Below are 17,410 nucleotides of genomic sequence, written 5' to 3'. Positions count from 1 at the left end.
TCCGTCTCCTGCCTTCCGCCGCGCCTAGCGACCACTCTTCGCATCTGCGCCTCGCACGAAACCTGCCAGCTCATCTTCACCCCAGCTTCAGCCTCACCGGAGTTTCTGTCTCTCGCCGTCAGCCGTCTCTGCGCAGCACGTCACTCCGTTTCCCTCAACGCCCGCAAACCATGGACATGTCCGGAACGTCCTCAACAGCCAGCTCCATGGCCATGGCCATGGCCTCCACGGCCACCACCTCCGCCGCCGCCGCCGCGACCAGCACCGCCAAAATGAGCATGGGAGGCATGGGCGGCGGCAGCTCATGCAAGATCTCCGTACGTTATTTAATTCATCCATCCCTCCCTCACTCACCTGCGACAACAACAAACGCTTTCCGAGCCATCCCTCCCCCCCCCGAGAACCACGAAACCACCGCTGACTCGGCGTGCTTGCTCACAGATGCTCTGGAACTGGTACACGGTCGACGCGTGCTTCATCGCGCGCTCGTGGCACGTCCGCAGCGCCGGCGCCTTCGCCGGCTCCTGCATCGGCGTCATCCTGCTCGTCGTCTCGCTCGAGCTGCTGCGCCGCGCCCAGCGCGACCTCGACCGCTACTTTCGCCGCGTCAACAGCAGCGCCACGTCCGGCACCGGTACCGACACCATCGCCCGCGAGGAGGGAGTGAGAGCAGGAGGAGGGGGAGGAGGAGGAGTGGCTAGTAGTAGTGCGTCGAGCGGGGCGAGTAGCGGGAAGGGGTTTGTTGGTGCTGGCGCTTCGAGGAGCGGTGGTGCTGGTGGTGCTGGTGCTGGGGGAGGCGGTGGCGGAGGCGGCATTGGTCCGCTGAGGTGGTGGCAGCAGCTCGTGCGGAGCGCGCTGTTCATGGTGCAGTTCGCTGTCGGGTACTTTGTCATGCTGCTGGCCATGTACTACAATGGTGAGTGGTTGGCCCTTTTTTTTTTCTGTCGTTTTCTTTTTTTACACCTCGTTCCTTGTGCTACCACCCCCCTCCCCCCCTCCGAACTCCGAATGTACATGCATGCATGCATGCATGCTTCCCCGGTCCCCCCCTTGCGTACGTCCGGACGTTTCCACGCGCTTCCTGTGTGGTTGCACGCCGCGCGTGCGCGAGCGCGAGCGCTTGCTGTATGTACGTTCGGGGATGCGGGGCGCGCTGCTGTATGTCTTTTCTGCAGCCCCCGGGGGGAGGGGAGGAAGATGCGGTTTCGGGGCGCCCCCCGTTGTCGTCGTTGGGATGATCAACGGTCTGCCAATTGTTTTGTTTGTTTGTGTCGTCGCGACACGACTTGCGACGTGCTGACACGCTGTTTTGCGTCGCGCCCCCTGCAGGCTACATCATCATTTGCATCTTCATTGGCGCGTTCCTCGGGGCGGCCATGTTCCAGTGGGACACGTACTACAGCGGTGCTGAGTAAGTTTTCCCTCCGATGGAGCTTCTTCTTTGAAGCTTTCCGACCCAATCGATGGGATGCGCTGACCGTGTCCTCAAACGTGCCAGGGGTCCCGAGATGCGAGATTCGTGCTGCAATTGAGCGGGCGGCTGCTTCTTGGCTGGCTGGCTGGCTGGCGAAAAGGGCGGGGATTCGTTTTCGTGGGGATGCGGGCGGACTGATTGGAATGATAATACTTGCGGGGCGATGATAATGGGGGAAAGATTTCGAAGATCTGGGGCTGTGGTGATACGAGGGAAGGTTTCCCGATGTCTGACGGGAGTCTTCCAATAGAGGGTCCAGTGAGACCGGGAGTCTCATTGCGCAATCTTATTAGATCGCTCTTCTTAATATTGCAAGATCGGATTGCTTGGTATTGCAATGATGTCGAGTAGTTGAGGCTCTTGGCCGGATGTCTATGCTCGCGCGCGTATATTGCATTGATATCCATTCTTATTATTGTTGCAATGTATGTACAGCGAGGCCGCACTCGTAAAAGACGATGTCTGCCATGTCTGCCTATGTTCACGATTCGCTTAGTTCTCGCGGTGGGTACGGTTTGGTTTTGTTCCTGCACAAGGGAACAACATGCCCAAAGGTTACTCGGCTTGATCGTCATGTATTTCCCACCTCAGATGCCGCATTGCCAAGAAGCCATCACTTGAATCTCATGTCAAGATTTCCATGTCGTCTGGATCGGTCTCTAACCGCCATTGCTTGTGGATAGTTGTTTTGCGCATCATCTGCATCTGCATGTGTTGATCGCGATGGGGCCTGCGGTCATGTCACAGCCAGTCCGCACGAGACGGAGCGACACATTGATCACACTCCCCCCGAGATGTACAGATTTTATTTTTCCAAGCGGAGACCGTCACATCTTCAGGTGCGAGTGGGACACATCTTCAGCAGGGGCCGGTGCCTTATCGATATGACGCACCCCGCAATGCAACCCTCTTGCGCGCCCTCGAGACTTCTCCTTCAAAAGCCCGACACGGACGTTCCTCCGCTATCCTCGGTCGTCGCTGCTTTCACGAGGCAACGCTACCACGCACGCGACGCTGCTCGTGCACAACAGAGACAATGCAGGCTCCATCAGCGTCAATGTGGGGCGTCCCGGGCCTTATCGCGACGGCCATGCAAGGATGCGTGCGGTCCACGCGAGCAAGTCAGTTCGGCATGCGACTTGGGCCTATATCGACGAGAGCGGAGCATGGCCCGACGGCCGAGGCGAGCGTCTTGGCCCGTGTCGGGTGATGCAGGCAATTTGCTCCATCAACGGCGGCCATGGTGGTGGTCGCGCTGCGACATTGCTTCGGGGTGTGCGGGCGCGGCGTCGTGATTGGTGCTGTGGGGCCTCTCTCTGCTCCCCTGGCTCGACGAGCAAGGAATGTAACGTCGAAGAGCATGACCGCCAGGCTCGTCGCCCAGAAGGGCAGCTCCAACGCCCTGCGCCTCAGGGTGCCACATCCCATCTGACCTTTCAACGGCCCGCCGCCCGACCATGGCCCGCCTCCACATCCACCACCACCACAGTCGCCTCTCCTTATCAGCCTCCGTCGCCCAAATGACTGAGGTCTCAACTCGCCTTGCCGGGACGCGTCGCCAGGCCGCCAGCTGTCGCGCTCAGCAGCGCAGAATGGAAGACACGTTACTTCCACAAGCGGTATTAGGTGGCGTCGTAACCAGATGGAAGCGACAACTGACCCGGTTGCTCTGTCCACACGACGCCATGCCTTGTCGCAGCTCGAGGCCAGCACCCTCTGTCCCGGCACGACGCTCCGGATGGGGTGCGTATATCAACTTCAGGCCGCCGGCCGTCGAGGTCATGTTGGAGATGCGCTGAGCTCAGGCAATCCTGCGTGACACCTGTGACAATGCGTTGGTCGACTTCCATCTCTGCGGCCGCTGCCGCCGCACTCGTCGCCGTGTCTATATATCTGGTCCCTGCCCATGCTTCTCCTGTCCCTACCATCAACAGCACCACTGCAGCAACAATGGGCGGCGGAAACGGATACAGAACTGTTGCCTACTTCGTCAACTGGGTCCGTACTCCTCAAAAACGTGGCGGTCCAAGCTAACATCTTGCCAGGCCATCTACGGCCGCGCCTACAACCCTCAGGATCTTCCGGCGGACCAGTTGACCCACGTCCTATACTCATTTGCCAATGTCCGCCCGGAGACTGGCGAGGTGTACATGACGGACAGCTGGGCCGACACCGACAAGCACTACGACGGCGACTCGTGGAACGACGTCGGCACCAACGTGTACGGCTGCGTCAAGCAGCTCTACCTCCTGAAGAAGGCGAACCGCAAGCTCAAGGTGCTCCTCTCCATCGGCGGCTGGACCTACTCGTCCAACTTCCCCGGCGCCGCCGCCACGGCCGCCAACCGCGCCACCTTCGCCTCCTCCGCCGTGCAGCTGGTCAAAGACCTGGGCTTCGACGGTCTCGACATCGACTGGGAGTACCCCGCCGACGACACCGAGGCCCAGAACTGGGTCTCGCTGCTGCAGGCCACCCGCGAGGCGCTCGACACCTACGCCGACAGCCTCGCCGCCGCGAACTACACCCGCCCGGACTTCTTGCTGTCCATCGCGGCCCCCGCCGGCCCGACCAACTACCAGAAGCTGCGCCTCGCCGAGATGGAGCCTTACCTGGACTTTGTGAACCTCATGGCGTACGACTATGCCGGCAGCTGGGACACCACGGCCGGCCATCAGGCGAACCTCTACAACAGCACCTCGAACCCCGTCGCCACGCCCTTCAACACCGACCAGGCCGTCACTTACTACACCTCCAACGGCATCCCGAGCGCGAAGTTGGTGCTCGGCATGCCGCTGTACGGTCGTGCGTTCGAGAGCACGGACGGGCCCGGGACGGCCTACAACGGCGTCGGATCGGGAAGTTGGGAGAATGGGATCTGGGACTACAAGGTTCGTGAAACCCGGATTTCCCGTCTACGCCCTCTCCAGAAGCTTTTCTCGTGGCTCAAGGCTAACCTTGGACTTTTTTTCGTTGCGGGACAGGTCCTCCCGCGTGCCGGTGCGACGGAGTACTACGACAGCGAGGCCGGTGCGACGTACAGCTATGACAACTCCACCCGCGAGATGGTGTCGTACGACACGGTCGACATGGCGTTGAAGAAGGTCACCTACCTGCAGGGCAAGTCCATGGGCGGCGCCATGTGGTGGGAAGCGTCTGGCGATCGCAACACCACGGACGGAAGCATCATTGGCAACGTAAGTCTTTGTTCACAGTCTTTCCCCCGTCACCAGCCAGCTTCGATGGCAAGTTTGGAATCGACCTTTCTGACTTGTTGCTCATCACGCACGCAGGTTTACGAGAGCATGTCCGCCAACGGCAGTCTGGCCGATACCACCGAGAACAACCTCGCGTACCCGGACTCAAAGTACGACAACTTGAAGGCCGGCATGCCGACTTAGTAGGCTTGTTTCTGTGTGGTTGGTTCTGTTTGGTATCATCTGTTGGGACAAGGGAGCTTGGGATACAGGTAGGTATATAGACGCACACCATCGTTTGGAGCACAAGGGAAATTAGAAGACCGCAAAGGACGCTCGCTCGTTTGGGAACAGCTCATGACACTTTACGTATATAGGTACCGCACATAGGCTTTAGAGGCAAACATCTTTCTGCATGTAAATACATATCATACAATCGAAGACTTGTTCAACACCTATCGGTGCATTGTTTTTTTTTATCTCTCTCGCTGATACTGCTGCTGCTTATGCCGACTACGGATGTCGGGAGTCTTGCTGTACTACTGTGTGCAAGACGATAGGCAAGTAGTCGCCGCTTTTCGGCCCTTTCGCGACGCCACTTTTTCTACGCGCTTGCCGCAATGGGAAACAGGATCGACGCGAGCAAGTGGCCGTGCAGAAGAAAAAGAAGAGGAGATGAAGACAGAGACATGTCCTTGCTGCGGATCGTCGGCTGGCGAAGGTACCGTTGCTGAACTTGAGGTTCATATGCATGGACGTGCATACATACGCCACACCCTGCACCTACAGACGGGGGAAAGTAATCAGTGGTCGCATCGTTCAAAGTCCGCCACGAAATTGCTGTTGTGCCTTCCGTATCGGGGCGAATGAGGGTGGGTTCGTCCGTGTTGAGGATTCCACGAGGCACAACCGTGGATTCAAGCTCGGGTTTGAGCGAAGAATCTGCTGTTGGTACCGTGGATAGTGTTGGTCCACACCATCACGTACATGTTGTGGATGATAATCTACCGTGGATAGTGTTGGTCCACACCATCACGTACATGTTGTGGATGATAATCTACCGTGGATAGTGTTGGTCAACACCAATACGTACACGTTGTGGATGATAATCTACCGTGGATAGTGTTGGTCAACACCATCACGTACACGTTGTGGATGATAATCGTCATCATCAACCCAACAGGGTCTTCTTCAGCAACGTGTTATCATGAACAACACCCTTGTTGGGTACCCCTTTTATTGTATGCGAGCCCATTGAAACGGCTCATACGGGAATGAGGAATGATAGGTCTGCGGTGTTAGCGCCGTGGAGGTGGAGAATCAAGGGTACGCTATTACGCGAACTGATGGATTTGCGGCATAGACGTGGCAAAGGAAGCAGCCCGCGACACTGATTGACTTCAATTGCAACGCACGTGTATCTATGGGTTGGGTGAGCTGATCGGATAGTTGGTATGGCAGGCATGTCGAGTATTTGAATGTATCCGCAGAGACAAGGAAAATATACTTGGAAAACACTGTCGACGGTCAAGAAGACTCACTTGAAGGTAGTCGCTGTCATGTCTGCTGGTCTACATCTGGATTGGTAGAATCGAGCAACGGTCTCTAGATCTAAGGAACAGACCGATCTATGGAGAATTTGTAACGGCTTGAGATACTATATCCTTGCCTCTGAAAAATGGTTTCGTTGGTGTTTTCCAAAACCCGCTGCACAATGTACAGCAACCTCTCTCGTACTCAAGGGCGAGACTTCGACTCCCTGAACAAAGCCTCCGTCGCCCAATCATAGCAGTAACTCTGCGCTGTGGGATTGCTGCAAGAAGACTGAAGGGTCGACAGCAAAACTCTGAGCGCCATATGCCATACGGCAGAAACCTGGATGACCAAAAACAATAATAGAAAAATGCAACGCTTTTCCGCCTTTCCTACCCAGAAATATTCACCAACTCGTCAAGGCAGCCTACTGCCGGCGCCCGAAAATCCGGGACGCTCTTTATAGCCAAACAAATCCCACTCGCTGCCGACTGATCAATCCTCTCTCAATCCTCTTTCAAGTCCTGGAAAACCCCCCTCCAATCCGATATGCTCTCCTGGTCCTGCAACGCACATGCTGAACAACTCCGAAATAGTGCTTCGTCGGCGGTGGCGGTGGCGGCTCAATCCCTCAGTACCTCCTCCTCCTCTTCCTCTTCTGTCCTCCCGCTCCACCTCCCCTATTCTGCTGCGCAGACGACGACGCCGACCCCTCACCCACCCACATACTCGCCTCCCTCCAATCGCCCTCTCCCGGATCCCTCCTCGGCAAGACGACCAACTCTCCCGCGTGATCTCCGCGCACCATGCACGGCTTCCCGCAGCCCATGCACTCGGTGCACGCGCGCCCGGGCCCGGCGTCGAAGCGCGGGCGCCGCCGCGCCACCACCGCGCCGCGGAAGCAGTAGTCCGGGAAGAAGGCGCCCGCGTCGGCCCAGCGCGTGCCCTTGTCGGCGCGGTCGCGGTCGTGGAGCAGCGCGGCGAGGGAGGCGTCGATGGCGGCGACGGCGGGGGTGGTGGACGGGAGGAGGTCGACGTAGGTGGGGGTAGGCGTGGTGCGGAGTTGCATGCGCGCGAGGAGGAAGGAGCGCGCGGTTTGGAGGTGTTGGTCGGTGGTGGTTGCGGATGCGGACGCGGCGGTGGTGGAAGATGGGCCGGCGGCGGTGGATGGGCCTGTGGCGGCGGCGGCGGTGGTGTGAGAAGGACCGGCGGTGGTGAGAGAAGGACCAGCGGTGGTGGAAGGACCGGCCGCGGCGGAAGAAGGGCCAGCGACGACTGGGGAGGGGGGACGGGAGCCAGCGGCGGCGAGCTCGTCGGCCTCGTCCGCGTCGGTGTCGTTCTCTTCGACGGTCTCGCAGAGCTTCGCGTCGAACTCGCGGAGGGTGTTGGCGCTCTCGAGGCGGAACGGGCCAGCCGCCTGGCCCAGCTGGTGCTGGACCGCCGCGAAGGCGGTGCGCACCTGGCGCGGGAAGTTGACGGCGGCGGTGGTGGCGACGGCAGGGGCAGCGGCAGCAGGGGCGACGGCGGCAGCAGAGGCAACGGCTTGGCTGGCGCCAGAGGCCAGCATCCTGCGCTTGGATCTGCGCATGTTGCGCAGCTCGTCCTCGTCCTCGTCGTCTTCGTCGTCGGCGTCGGCGTCGGCGCCCTCGTTCTCCTCTTGCTGAAGAGGAATCTGCTCCTCTTCCTCCTCCTCCTCCTGCTCCTCCTCCTGCTGCTGCGGCTGCTGCTGCTCCTGCTCACCAGCAGGACCCTCCTCCTGCTGCTCCTCCTCTCCCTCCTCCTCCGTCTCCCACTCCCTCTCCCTCAGCCCCTCATTCTCCCCCCTCAACACCTCATTCTCCCGCCTCAACCTCTCCACCTCCCGCCTCAACCTCTCCACCTCCCCCTCCCTCTCCCCGTCCCTCACCCCCCTCTCCCGCACCATCCCCAACACCTCCTCGTACCGCGCCTGCTCCGCGTCCCGCGCCCTCTCCACCGCCGCCCGGAGCGACGCGATCTCGGCGTCCTGCTCGACCCACACGCCCTGCAGCGAGTCCAGCTCGCCCTGCAGCCACGCGGCCGTCGCGTCGGCCGACGCCGCGTCGTCGCGCAGGCGCCGGGCGTGGGCGTCGAGCAGCGGCGCCAGCGCCGCGGTGAGGCGCGCCCGCGCGCGCTCGGGGAAATCACCCCCGGTGTAGGCGCCGGGGGGCCGGAGGAGGAGGGGGACGGCGGCGCGGACGCTGCCCGAGAGGGTGGTGAGGAGGTGGGTGAGGAGGGGGTTGTCGTCGTCGTCGTTGTCGTTGTTGTTGTTGTCGTCGTCGTCGTCGCTCTCGGCGGCGGCGGGGGAGAAGGCGGAGGAGGGAGGAGAGGTCTGGCGCGGAGGGGTGGAGGGCCCCGGGAAGTGTTGCTGTTGCTGCTGCTGCTGCTGCTGGAACGGCGCCGGGATGGGCGCGGGCGCGGCGGCGGAGGAGGCGGGCGAGCTGGAGAACGGGTTGTAGCCCGGAGAGGTGGGCCCGTTCATGGGGTGGGCCGGGGCGGCGGCGGCGGGGTAGATGGGGAGGCCGGAGGGGATCTCGGCGTAGTCGTAGCCGCCGGTGATGGGGGCGGCGGGCGGGAGCGCCATGCGGTCGCTCATGGCGCGGCGAGGGGAGCCGTCGAAGCTGGCGCTGGGGGCCAGGAACCGCGAGCCGTGGATGGACTCGGTCGCGGGAGAATGGTGGCGGGTGGTGGTGGTGGTGTTGTGGAGCTGCATGTCCTGCATGCGCTCGTCGGCGGGGAGAGAAGAGGAGATGCTGGAGCTGGGGTTGGAAGACATGGCTTCGGTTGGATTTGTGTGGTTGTGGGTGGAGGCGGTGGTTTTGTTATGATGCTGTGAAGTTGTGAAAGGCCGAAGGAGATCTGACAGCGTCGGTGGAAGGTTGAGGGTGGTCCAAGAAGAGGAAGAAGTTGGGAGGTGGGTCAAAATCGAAGAGTTCTTGTAAGTGCCACTCGCCATTGTTCGAGTGACTCCCAACCCCTCCTATTGTGCCCGGTGTTTCGAAAGCCAAGGTGAAGGTGATTGTATATAGACAGAACCATCACCCTCATGGTCCGTGCCCACCAGTCTACCACTCTGATTGGATGCCCCAAGGACCTGAAACACGTATAATAGGTACAGCAGGCTTGAATCCAGCTAGGCAGACGCTCATGCCAAGTATTTGGCCGAAGTAATGAGCAAATCACTGACCTGTCACAAACCCGTGCCATTCGCAAGCAAATGGTCGCTCAAACAGCTCCAGCTCATCGTCTCAACCTGAATCTGACTGACAGCTCTGAGCAAGTACGCTGTTGTGGCTCAGACGACAAATGATTTGTGGCTTTCTACCAACATTGATGCGCTTCACTTGTCGCGCAATTGATCTATAAGCGCATTGTTCGTCTTTCCCCTGTATGTATGCTAGCCCTTGTGCAAGAGCGGCCAGATGACGGAAAAGCAACGAGCTATCTTGACAAGAAGCTGCATGAGATGGGCTTGTAAACACTCTCAGACAAGTCGCAGATTGCTCTTGGTGGCGCCTGGCCTGCAGCCGAACAGCCCACCAGCCCGTGGCTCGGTCTGTTCACGGTCGCAAACGAGATGAGACAAGAGTTTCCTTCAGGTCAAATGAGCTTGTACAGCTGTGTAGGAGGCAAGTAGTAGACGGCTTATGCTTGACGTGCGATAAGATAAATTCCCACCAATCAGAAGCAAACAACATGCCGATCCAGTTTCCGTCCTTGCTCGCTCTACTCCGCATCCGGTAATAATCGAGTGAAGGCGTTTTGCAAGATGTCTGTAGACTGTCGGTCCTCGGTGTAGCGAGTTGGCAGACAGAGTGTTCGCCAGGCTGAGTAATGGCGAAGTGTTTCGGTAGGGCGTTGGATTAGCGTCAACACAGGCTCTGCAACTGCACTAATGCTCCAGACGCGCTCGTGGAACGTAATAGCGAGCGGCTATCCGATGACCAGACTCCATCTGCCTATTGTCGAGGATTATTGACTTATTAGCGCAACGTGTTCCGAAGCTCACGGGAAGGTTCTGCGCTGATCTGTCCACAGCGCCATGGAAATGTCCGAGGGTCCTCCACAGGTATACGTGGCTAATGGAACCGAGCCATCCATCAAGAGAAATCGTTGCGGCAAGCCCGAGTGGAGAGCGGAAACCCACTAAGCCCGTGGAATAGCATGACGAAGACGAGGCGAAGCCGTGGTTAGGGACTTGCCACACCACCGAACCAGATCGAGTGTTAGGAGCTCCAAAAAAGAGACCACACGGTGCGCGCCCTGATGTGGAGGTGGCAGGGTCTGGCCGTACCCTTGGTTGCAGGGTAGGCGCCGAAAAGAGTGAAGACCAGAAACCTCACCGCGTCTTCTGCAGCTGTGTGCCCGGCGCGCACCATTATTATGGCTGCGGCTCCCTCATCTTCTAACACCACACATCATCATCGCTCCGCGCACCCGAGTCACGGGCTTCGCACTCGCGCCCCACCACATTGCTATCAGCCATCATGAGTGCCCCCGACCCAGCCGAGCAACCGCTATCGAACATGTCGTCTATCCCCGATGCCGTAATGACAGACGCGGATGCAGACGGCGGGCCAGACGCGGTTGCAGACGGCGGGCCAGACGCGGTTGCAGACGGCGAGACCGAACCTTCCCAAGCCGCACCGGCAGCCGCAACACCAGGAAACCAATCGCACGCGCAAGAAGAGCAGCAAGAACAGATTATCACCCAAATGATTATGGGCTACGAACGATATTCATCGCACCTCATGGGAAAGCTCAAGCAGGTGAACAAGATCATAGTCAAGCTCGACGCCCAATACAACGACATGAGAGCGAGGCTGAAAGGCGAATCCTTGGTGCGCTCTCAACACAAAGTCCCCCAGCTAGCTCCATGTCCGAGGTTTTGACACAAACATCACAGGCTGCCACCGGTCCTCCAAGCATCCCAGCGCTTGTAGATGACTACACCCTCCCGTCGGCACATGAGCTGGACAAGATCGAGCGCCTTCTGCGCCTGCGTGCCTTCTTCGACATCCTACTCACCTGCCAGCAAGTGGGCACAGCCCTCCAAAACGCCCTGCAGGACGCCCGTGCCGCGCTGACGCCCTGCCACTGCGTCAACACGTACCGGGCGAACCTCGCCCGTCTCCTGAAAGAGCAGCGCCTTCCAGTTCCTCGCCAACAACAAGAAACGACAGCGACGGCAGGAACGGGCCCATCCTCCACCTGCTCCGCCCCGCAACACCACCCCAACGGCTCCGGCACCATCCACGAATTCGCCACCACCGCCGACCTCCGCGCCGCCCTAGCCCGCGACCACATCGCCTGCCTCAACGCCAAAAGGGACCTCCGCGCCGCGATCCTCGCCATCAGGTACGTCGAGGAGCAGCAACAGCCGCCGCCGCCGCCGCCGCCCACCACCCGCAGCACAGACTCCGCCAGCAACAACACAACATGGTGGTCGCCCACGCTCAACTGCCTCACCACCTCGCCCCCAACCCACCCGCCTCCTCGCTCCCCCTCCCCCACCCGCACCCTCACCCTCGCCCTCACCAACCTCCAACGCTTCGATCACGCCCTCCGCCGCAACGAGACGCTCATCAACACCGTCACGAGAACAACAACCGCTCCGCCCCCGCCCCAACCATCGGCCCAACCGTCGCCATCGCCCCGCCCACCCCTCGAAGCCCGCATGGCCGCCCACCACCGCCGCGCCGTGTCGGCCGCCTTCGCCGAGTACGACGACGCGGTGGCCATCGGGATGGGGCCCGACGCCGAGCACGGGGGGCTGCGGCAGAAGAAGCGGGAGCTGGTGTGGGCGTGTGTGGAGTGGCAGGGGTGGGTGGCGAGGCGGGAGATGGCGGGGCTGAGGGGCGTGTTGAGGGGGGTGTGGGGGGTGTGCGGTGAGCACTGAGTGAATGGTCTACGGTGATGATGATCATGATGATCATTGGTGGTTGGTGGTTGGGAGAGTTTGAGTTGTTGTGGTGAGGTTTTTGGCTTTTTTTTTCTTGTTTTTTTTTTGGGAGGGGATCGTTGGGTAGATCGCTGTCTGTCTGCCTGTTCTGGCGGGTTGGGAAAAGACGTTTGGGTCATCATTGCTTTGGAGGACATTTGTGGGCGGCCAATTCTCTTTTGGTTTCATCAAGTGGTCACTCGGTGTTGAAGCATAGACGCGGAGGTTGCGGCTTATAGGATTATTGCTTCTTCTCGTTAGGAACTGCGAAGTACCTCCATTTTTTGGGGGTGGCATTAGGGTAATGTTAATTTTTAGTAGCTTGAGAATTCGATGAATCCACAAGAAAATGCTCTATCATTGAACTCGTCAGGTTTTTGAGAAGTGTTTGTTGTGATAGTCATTCGGATCTCTCAGCTGCCGCCTGACTCATCCGCGGGCAGCGCTAGAAGATAGGAAGATGTCGGCGCTTGTCCTTTGAGAACACCTATGGCAAGAGATGCGTGCATATCGAGTTGGGACTCTACATTTTCATGAACCCGGTCTCATATTCATGCAGGGCAAAAGCCGGAGGCAGGGTCGACCTCGGGAATGTGCGCTCCCTAACTGCGTCTTCACTTGCGTTTAGACTGCCCTCGCGCAATCCCGTTTGCGCGCAGCCATGTTTTGCACAAAATGCTCTACCACTGTTTTGAGTCGTTGTGGCTGTGCTACGCGGGACGTTGTTGCGGCTCTGCACCCGCAACCACGGTTGGGTGCGGCCATGGATGCTCGTTCGGTAGCCAACCCCCAAAGTAACAATCGAAAAGGATGACCTCGTCGAGTATTGCAGATAATTTGGAGAGATGGGCCGGCATAGTTCCAAAGCCGGGAACCAGTCTGACCGAAGCGATATTGTGCAGCGATGATGTGAAGCTGTGGATGCAAAAAAAACTATAGCGGCACCACAGTCCGTCAGCCAGTCAGCCGTCAAACCTACACCTACGTTCCCTTGTGGTTGCCAGCAGGCAATAGTACCAAAACAACGCAAGCCAAGTTTGGTGCGTATACGCGATATTGTGGTGATGGTAATCACCATTGCCGCCAGCCAGAAACCCATTGGAAAGAAAGCCGCCGTGCAAAGCACCGAGACTATTGCATTTGGTTCCACCGGTCAAGGCAACAACGCTCTCTCGCACTGGATGATCGTCAATGTGGGGACCACCAACCTTTGCCCGTCTGCCCACTCCCCGTTAGCTCAAAGCTACGGCCGTAGCCGTCTAGCTGACCTTCGGCGTTTTCGCAGTCAAGCACATGCGTCGAACGGAAGGATTTTCTGGGGAAGCTAGTGAACACCCGCCGGAAATTAGTTGGTTTGAGCCGTTATTTCCCAACGCACCTCTGAACGGGTTGGCTTCTCGAAGGGACACAGGGTTGTATGAGGATAAACGGCTTGGCGTGGTCAGAACTCTCTAGGCGGAAGCACCTACAGTCGAACCGTTCTGTCATCGAGACACCTCCCTCCTGGTTGAGAAGCAGAGAAATGTAGTTCTTAGTCCCGTTGATGGACCGCATATGGATCAAGCATACCTGGTACATCATAGGCGGTTGGGGTCAGAAATCTTTTGCCACCGATCGTGTTCACGATGATCGACTCCCCTGAGGCAGCTCGCCGTGGTCCGCGAGGGAGAGGCGGCTAAGTGAGTCCATACACGTAGCCGCATCTACTTGGAGCATGTGCCTGCTTGCCTAATCTCTCTTGTGCTCCGCAAGGCGTCCACCAGGCCCAGCTCTAGCTCCCACTGCCACCTCAAGGTTCTAGACGCGGTCCATGATCTGCAATGCGCAGGCGGCGGGAAGTTCGAGAAGCAGGGTCCCGCATCGTCGTCTCCCTGAGAGGACAAGCGAAACGTAAAGATCGTCCGCCCGTGGCGCATCATCGCCTGGGTCGTCATTGGCAGTGGAGTTGTACTGCGTACGGACGTTAAAGTGGTCACAGGTGCGCGTGCCAAAGCGTTACTTTGTCGGCCGATTCCAAGCCCCAAATGGGGTCTCTCTCGGCGGCCGCCGCCGCCGACGACGACGACGACGACGGCGGCGGCGGCGGCGGCGGCGACTGCTGACGATCTCGAATGTTTCAACTCGTCGTTGTGGCCCCCACAGACAGCTCCCAGGGGAGTTTAACGGCAAACATAGTCGTCAGTCGAGTGGCGATCATTCACTGCCCCGGCACTGGCCCCCGTCTGTGCGTCGTCATCTGCAACGCGTCTGGCGTAGCGGCGACGGCCTGGCTTGCTGTCAGAGAAGTCATTCGCGCTTAGCCTTAGTGTGCTTTGTGCAGAAGGGATGGCTATGACCCTGCCTGGTTCTTCGCGAGCGTCGGGTTCGTTCGAAGCGTAAGCCGAGGCGAATTGCGGGTGTCTCTCCCTTCATCTCGTCGATAACCTTTGACAGCCGCGGCCAATGCCTGAAAGGGCGCGATGGGGGTCGGAGGTGGTGTCGGTGGGCGGTCTCAAAGCTGGTGTTGCTGGTGGCGGTGGTGATGATGATGGGCCGGCCGCAGTACCTAGGGCTGCGGCGCGCGAACGTCGGTAGGCGTGGGCGCGCGCGCGCGGGTTTGCTCGCTCGTGCTCCAGCGGTGTGTCGGATGTGCGCTGCAGGAAAGCGCCAAATTGCGTCCGAGTCTTGCCCGTACCGGGGCTGATGAGAAGAGCGAGGCGGCGGTCACGTACGTTATCGTGGATAGGCAAGGCCTGGGTGAGTCGAAATGATTTGGCATCCTCATTCCAGACCACGACCCCTGCTGCATGATAATCGTCGGCACCATGCGAGCCCCGTTGATGCCCGTTCCCACCATTCTTTCCTATTCGAGATGCTCTGTCACCTTGTCTTGCCTGCCCTCCGCCGCACCGTATTTGCGTAGATCCCCACCGCCAGAGTCTCATCGTCGATCGCAGGTTGTGCCAGAGGCCGTCGAGCTGAGCTGTGCAGCGCGGGCCGCTGCCGTCGGCGGCTCGCTCGCTCGGCTGGGCGTGGAGAGCCCCCGGGCACGCGCATCGGTGCTTCTTCGTCTCGTCGGTCGGTGGGAAAATTAAAAATAAGAAGTCTAAAATTGGGTGGTACGAGAGAGGCGTTGCTCGTTGTGGAGTTTGCGTCCATCATGACCAATAGTGCGGACAAGGCGAGGCCCGGGCGCGAGGGGCAAGGAGCGGGCTCGGATTTCCCGAATGGACGTGACGATGCAGCAGCAGCAGGCGGGCAGGCGGCGGGCAGGCGGCGGGCGGGCGGGGGGCTGGGGCAGTTCGATCATCAGCACACACCTGCCCAAGGACGATCCGCTCGCTCGCCTTTTAATATCAGCGACGCTCGCTTCGCCGCGGGGGCCAAAAAGGAAATCCATGATGCAGAGCAGGAACAATTGATCTTGACGTATCCGTACATGCATGCATGCATGCTGGACGCATGCACGCTTTGTTCCGTGACGGCCGCAGCCCTGTCGGCCGGCGTCAAGGCAAATCATGTGCAACTGGCTAGCTGCCGGCGCTACTCACTCGATTCTCTGGCGATGCGATGCCATTCAGCTCAGCAAGAGGCGGTCAAGCCATGATTCCCATGCACAGAAAAAACCCACTGCACTACGCTGCCCTGCCCGGCCGAGCCGTGCCCTGCCGTGCCCTGCTCTGCCCTGCTCTGCCCTGCTCTCCCCCCGCCCGCCGCCGCCGCGCCGCTTTGACAGCCGCCACGCCAGGGCTACGGCGGCCGCAAATCCTTCAGGATTCCCGTCTTTCGCGAGTTTATACTATGGGGAAAAAGCCCGCTCGCTCGGCATACTCGGCCAGCCCGTCCAAGTCGTTCGCCGCACCGGGCCTTTCCCCCTGCCCCCCGAGCACCGCCTGTGGGATGAGATGGAAGGATTCCCGCGACACAGATGGCTGGACAGAGAGCGTGCCATGGCGCTGCATCTTTTCCCCCATTCGCCCGATCAGCCTGCCTGAGGGAAAAGGAGCGCCGCAGGAGTTAGCTGCTTTCGATTCGGCCTAATCTCGAGCCCCAGGCAGCGGAACTGTGCCGCTGTCAACTGATGCCGGCGGCAAGGCGGCGGCCATGGGTGGGTTCGTTCGCTCGCTCGTTCGTCCGTTCGGCGGCTGCCCTGCAGCAATCCTTAGCGAATAGAAAGGCAGGGGGTACGACGCGGTTCTTGCCTTGGCCACGCCCCCCGGTCGTACATCCGTCGCCGCATGTACAGTACAAGACCATCCCATGCCTTCCCCTCCCCTCCCCGGCTCGCGTCGCGCAAAAAAACAAAAAAAAAAAAGAAGAAGCTCGCCTGGTTTCTTTTCCCGCCAGACGCATGGAAACGAGGCAGAAAAGGCCTGGAAGACTTCCAGCCGCCGCCGCCGTCGGCCCTCGCCCGCAACTCCGCGGCGAAATAAGAAGACGCGAGGATGCTCAGCACCCGCCCGCCGCTGCGTCGCCCAGGCCAGCGGGTGGTCTTTGACGATCCCCGCCGCCGCGTCTGCCTTCCGTGCGCGGTATTTAACGTGTATGCGCACGCGTTGCGCCCCGGGGCCCCCGTTCAATAGACAAAGAGAGACCCGCTCGTCCGCAAGGGTCCGAACGGCGCCACGCTCCAACGCCTCTTTTTTTTCCATTCTCGCCGCCGCGGCCGCGGCCGAAAGCGAATGCGGATCCATCACAGGCCCAGCAGCCAGCAACCAACGAGAAGCCAAAAATTAATTTTTTTTCCTCTTTTCGGCCGCGTCGATCATCGACCGCCGTCAGCCCTATAAGGGCTTAGTAGGTATACCTAGCGAAAGCTGCGAGAGCGGCTGAGCGGCTTGGAACTGTTTACTTTTTTTGTGTCCCTCCCCCCCCCCCTCCTTCTTCCCCTCCCTTCGACGACCACATGCAGCCTGACGACTTCCATTGCCTTCTTAGATAGGGATGGGTCAGTTCGCCGGCCCCGCTGCGCACATGCACATACACACCCACACCCGAAAAATAAAAAAAGGACCGCAGTTTGCACCGCACATGCAAAATACGCCCCTTCGTTGCCGCACCATTCGACGCCTGACGTGTGTGTGTGTGACATAACGTTACAACGCTGGCGCGGGTGGTGGTGTGTGCGTTAAACCGACAGGGAACATGGCTGTTTCGTTCTTTCCCTTCTTTGCGTTTCTTTTTTTTTTCACCATCCCTTCCCACACCCCTTTTTTTTCGTTTCCGGTAGGTCGAAGCGTGCATGTTTCCATACTTGCGCTGGTTTTTCGC

At 59.5% G+C, this 17,410-nt stretch overlaps 4 protein-coding genes across 4 annotated transcripts; 3 read left to right on the top strand and 1 right to left on the bottom strand.

Annotated features, from left to right (window-relative positions):
* Positions 1-170: 170 nt before the first annotated feature.
* BKCO1_4900012 (ctr copper transporter family protein) lies at positions 171-1,415 on the top strand (the record flags this gene model as incomplete). The annotated part of the gene is made up of 3 exons (XM_020276523.1): positions 171-317; positions 442-916; positions 1,330-1,415. The coding sequence occupies 3 exons, from the start codon at positions 171-173 to the stop codon at positions 1,413-1,415; spliced, it is 708 nt and encodes a 235-aa protein (XP_020127652.1).
* Positions 1,416-3,424: 2,009 nt separating this feature from the next.
* BKCO1_4900011 (chitinase) lies at positions 3,425-4,872 on the top strand (the record flags this gene model as incomplete). Its single annotated transcript, XM_020276522.1, has 4 exons — positions 3,425-3,472; positions 3,520-4,362; positions 4,456-4,668; positions 4,765-4,872. 4 exons carry the CDS (start codon positions 3,425-3,427, stop codon positions 4,870-4,872), a joined length of 1,212 nt encoding a protein of 403 aa, XP_020127653.1.
* Positions 4,873-6,832: 1,960 nt separating this feature from the next.
* On the bottom strand, positions 6,833-8,995 carry BKCO1_4900010 (uncharacterized protein; the record flags this gene model as incomplete). Its single annotated transcript, XM_020276521.1, has 1 exon — positions 6,833-8,995. One exon carries the CDS (start codon positions 8,993-8,995, stop codon positions 6,833-6,835), a length of 2,163 nt encoding a protein of 720 aa, XP_020127654.1.
* A 1,711-nt stretch (positions 8,996-10,706) lies between these two features.
* Positions 10,707-12,118, top strand: BKCO1_490009 (uncharacterized protein; the record flags this gene model as incomplete). Its single annotated transcript, XM_020276598.1, has 2 exons — positions 10,707-11,060; positions 11,126-12,118. 2 exons carry the CDS (start codon positions 10,707-10,709, stop codon positions 12,116-12,118), a joined length of 1,347 nt encoding a protein of 448 aa, XP_020127619.1.
* Positions 12,119-17,410: the final 5,292 nt, after the last annotated feature.

The sequence above is a fragment of the Diplodia corticola genome, assembly GCF_001883845.1.
Source record: "Diplodia corticola strain CBS 112549 chromosome Unknown scaffold49, whole genome shotgun sequence".
NCBI lineage: Eukaryota > Fungi > Ascomycota > Dothideomycetes > Botryosphaeriales > Botryosphaeriaceae > Diplodia > Diplodia corticola.
The sequence above is the reverse complement of the archived record's forward strand: the minus strand, read 5'-3'. Positions and strand labels throughout refer to the sequence as shown.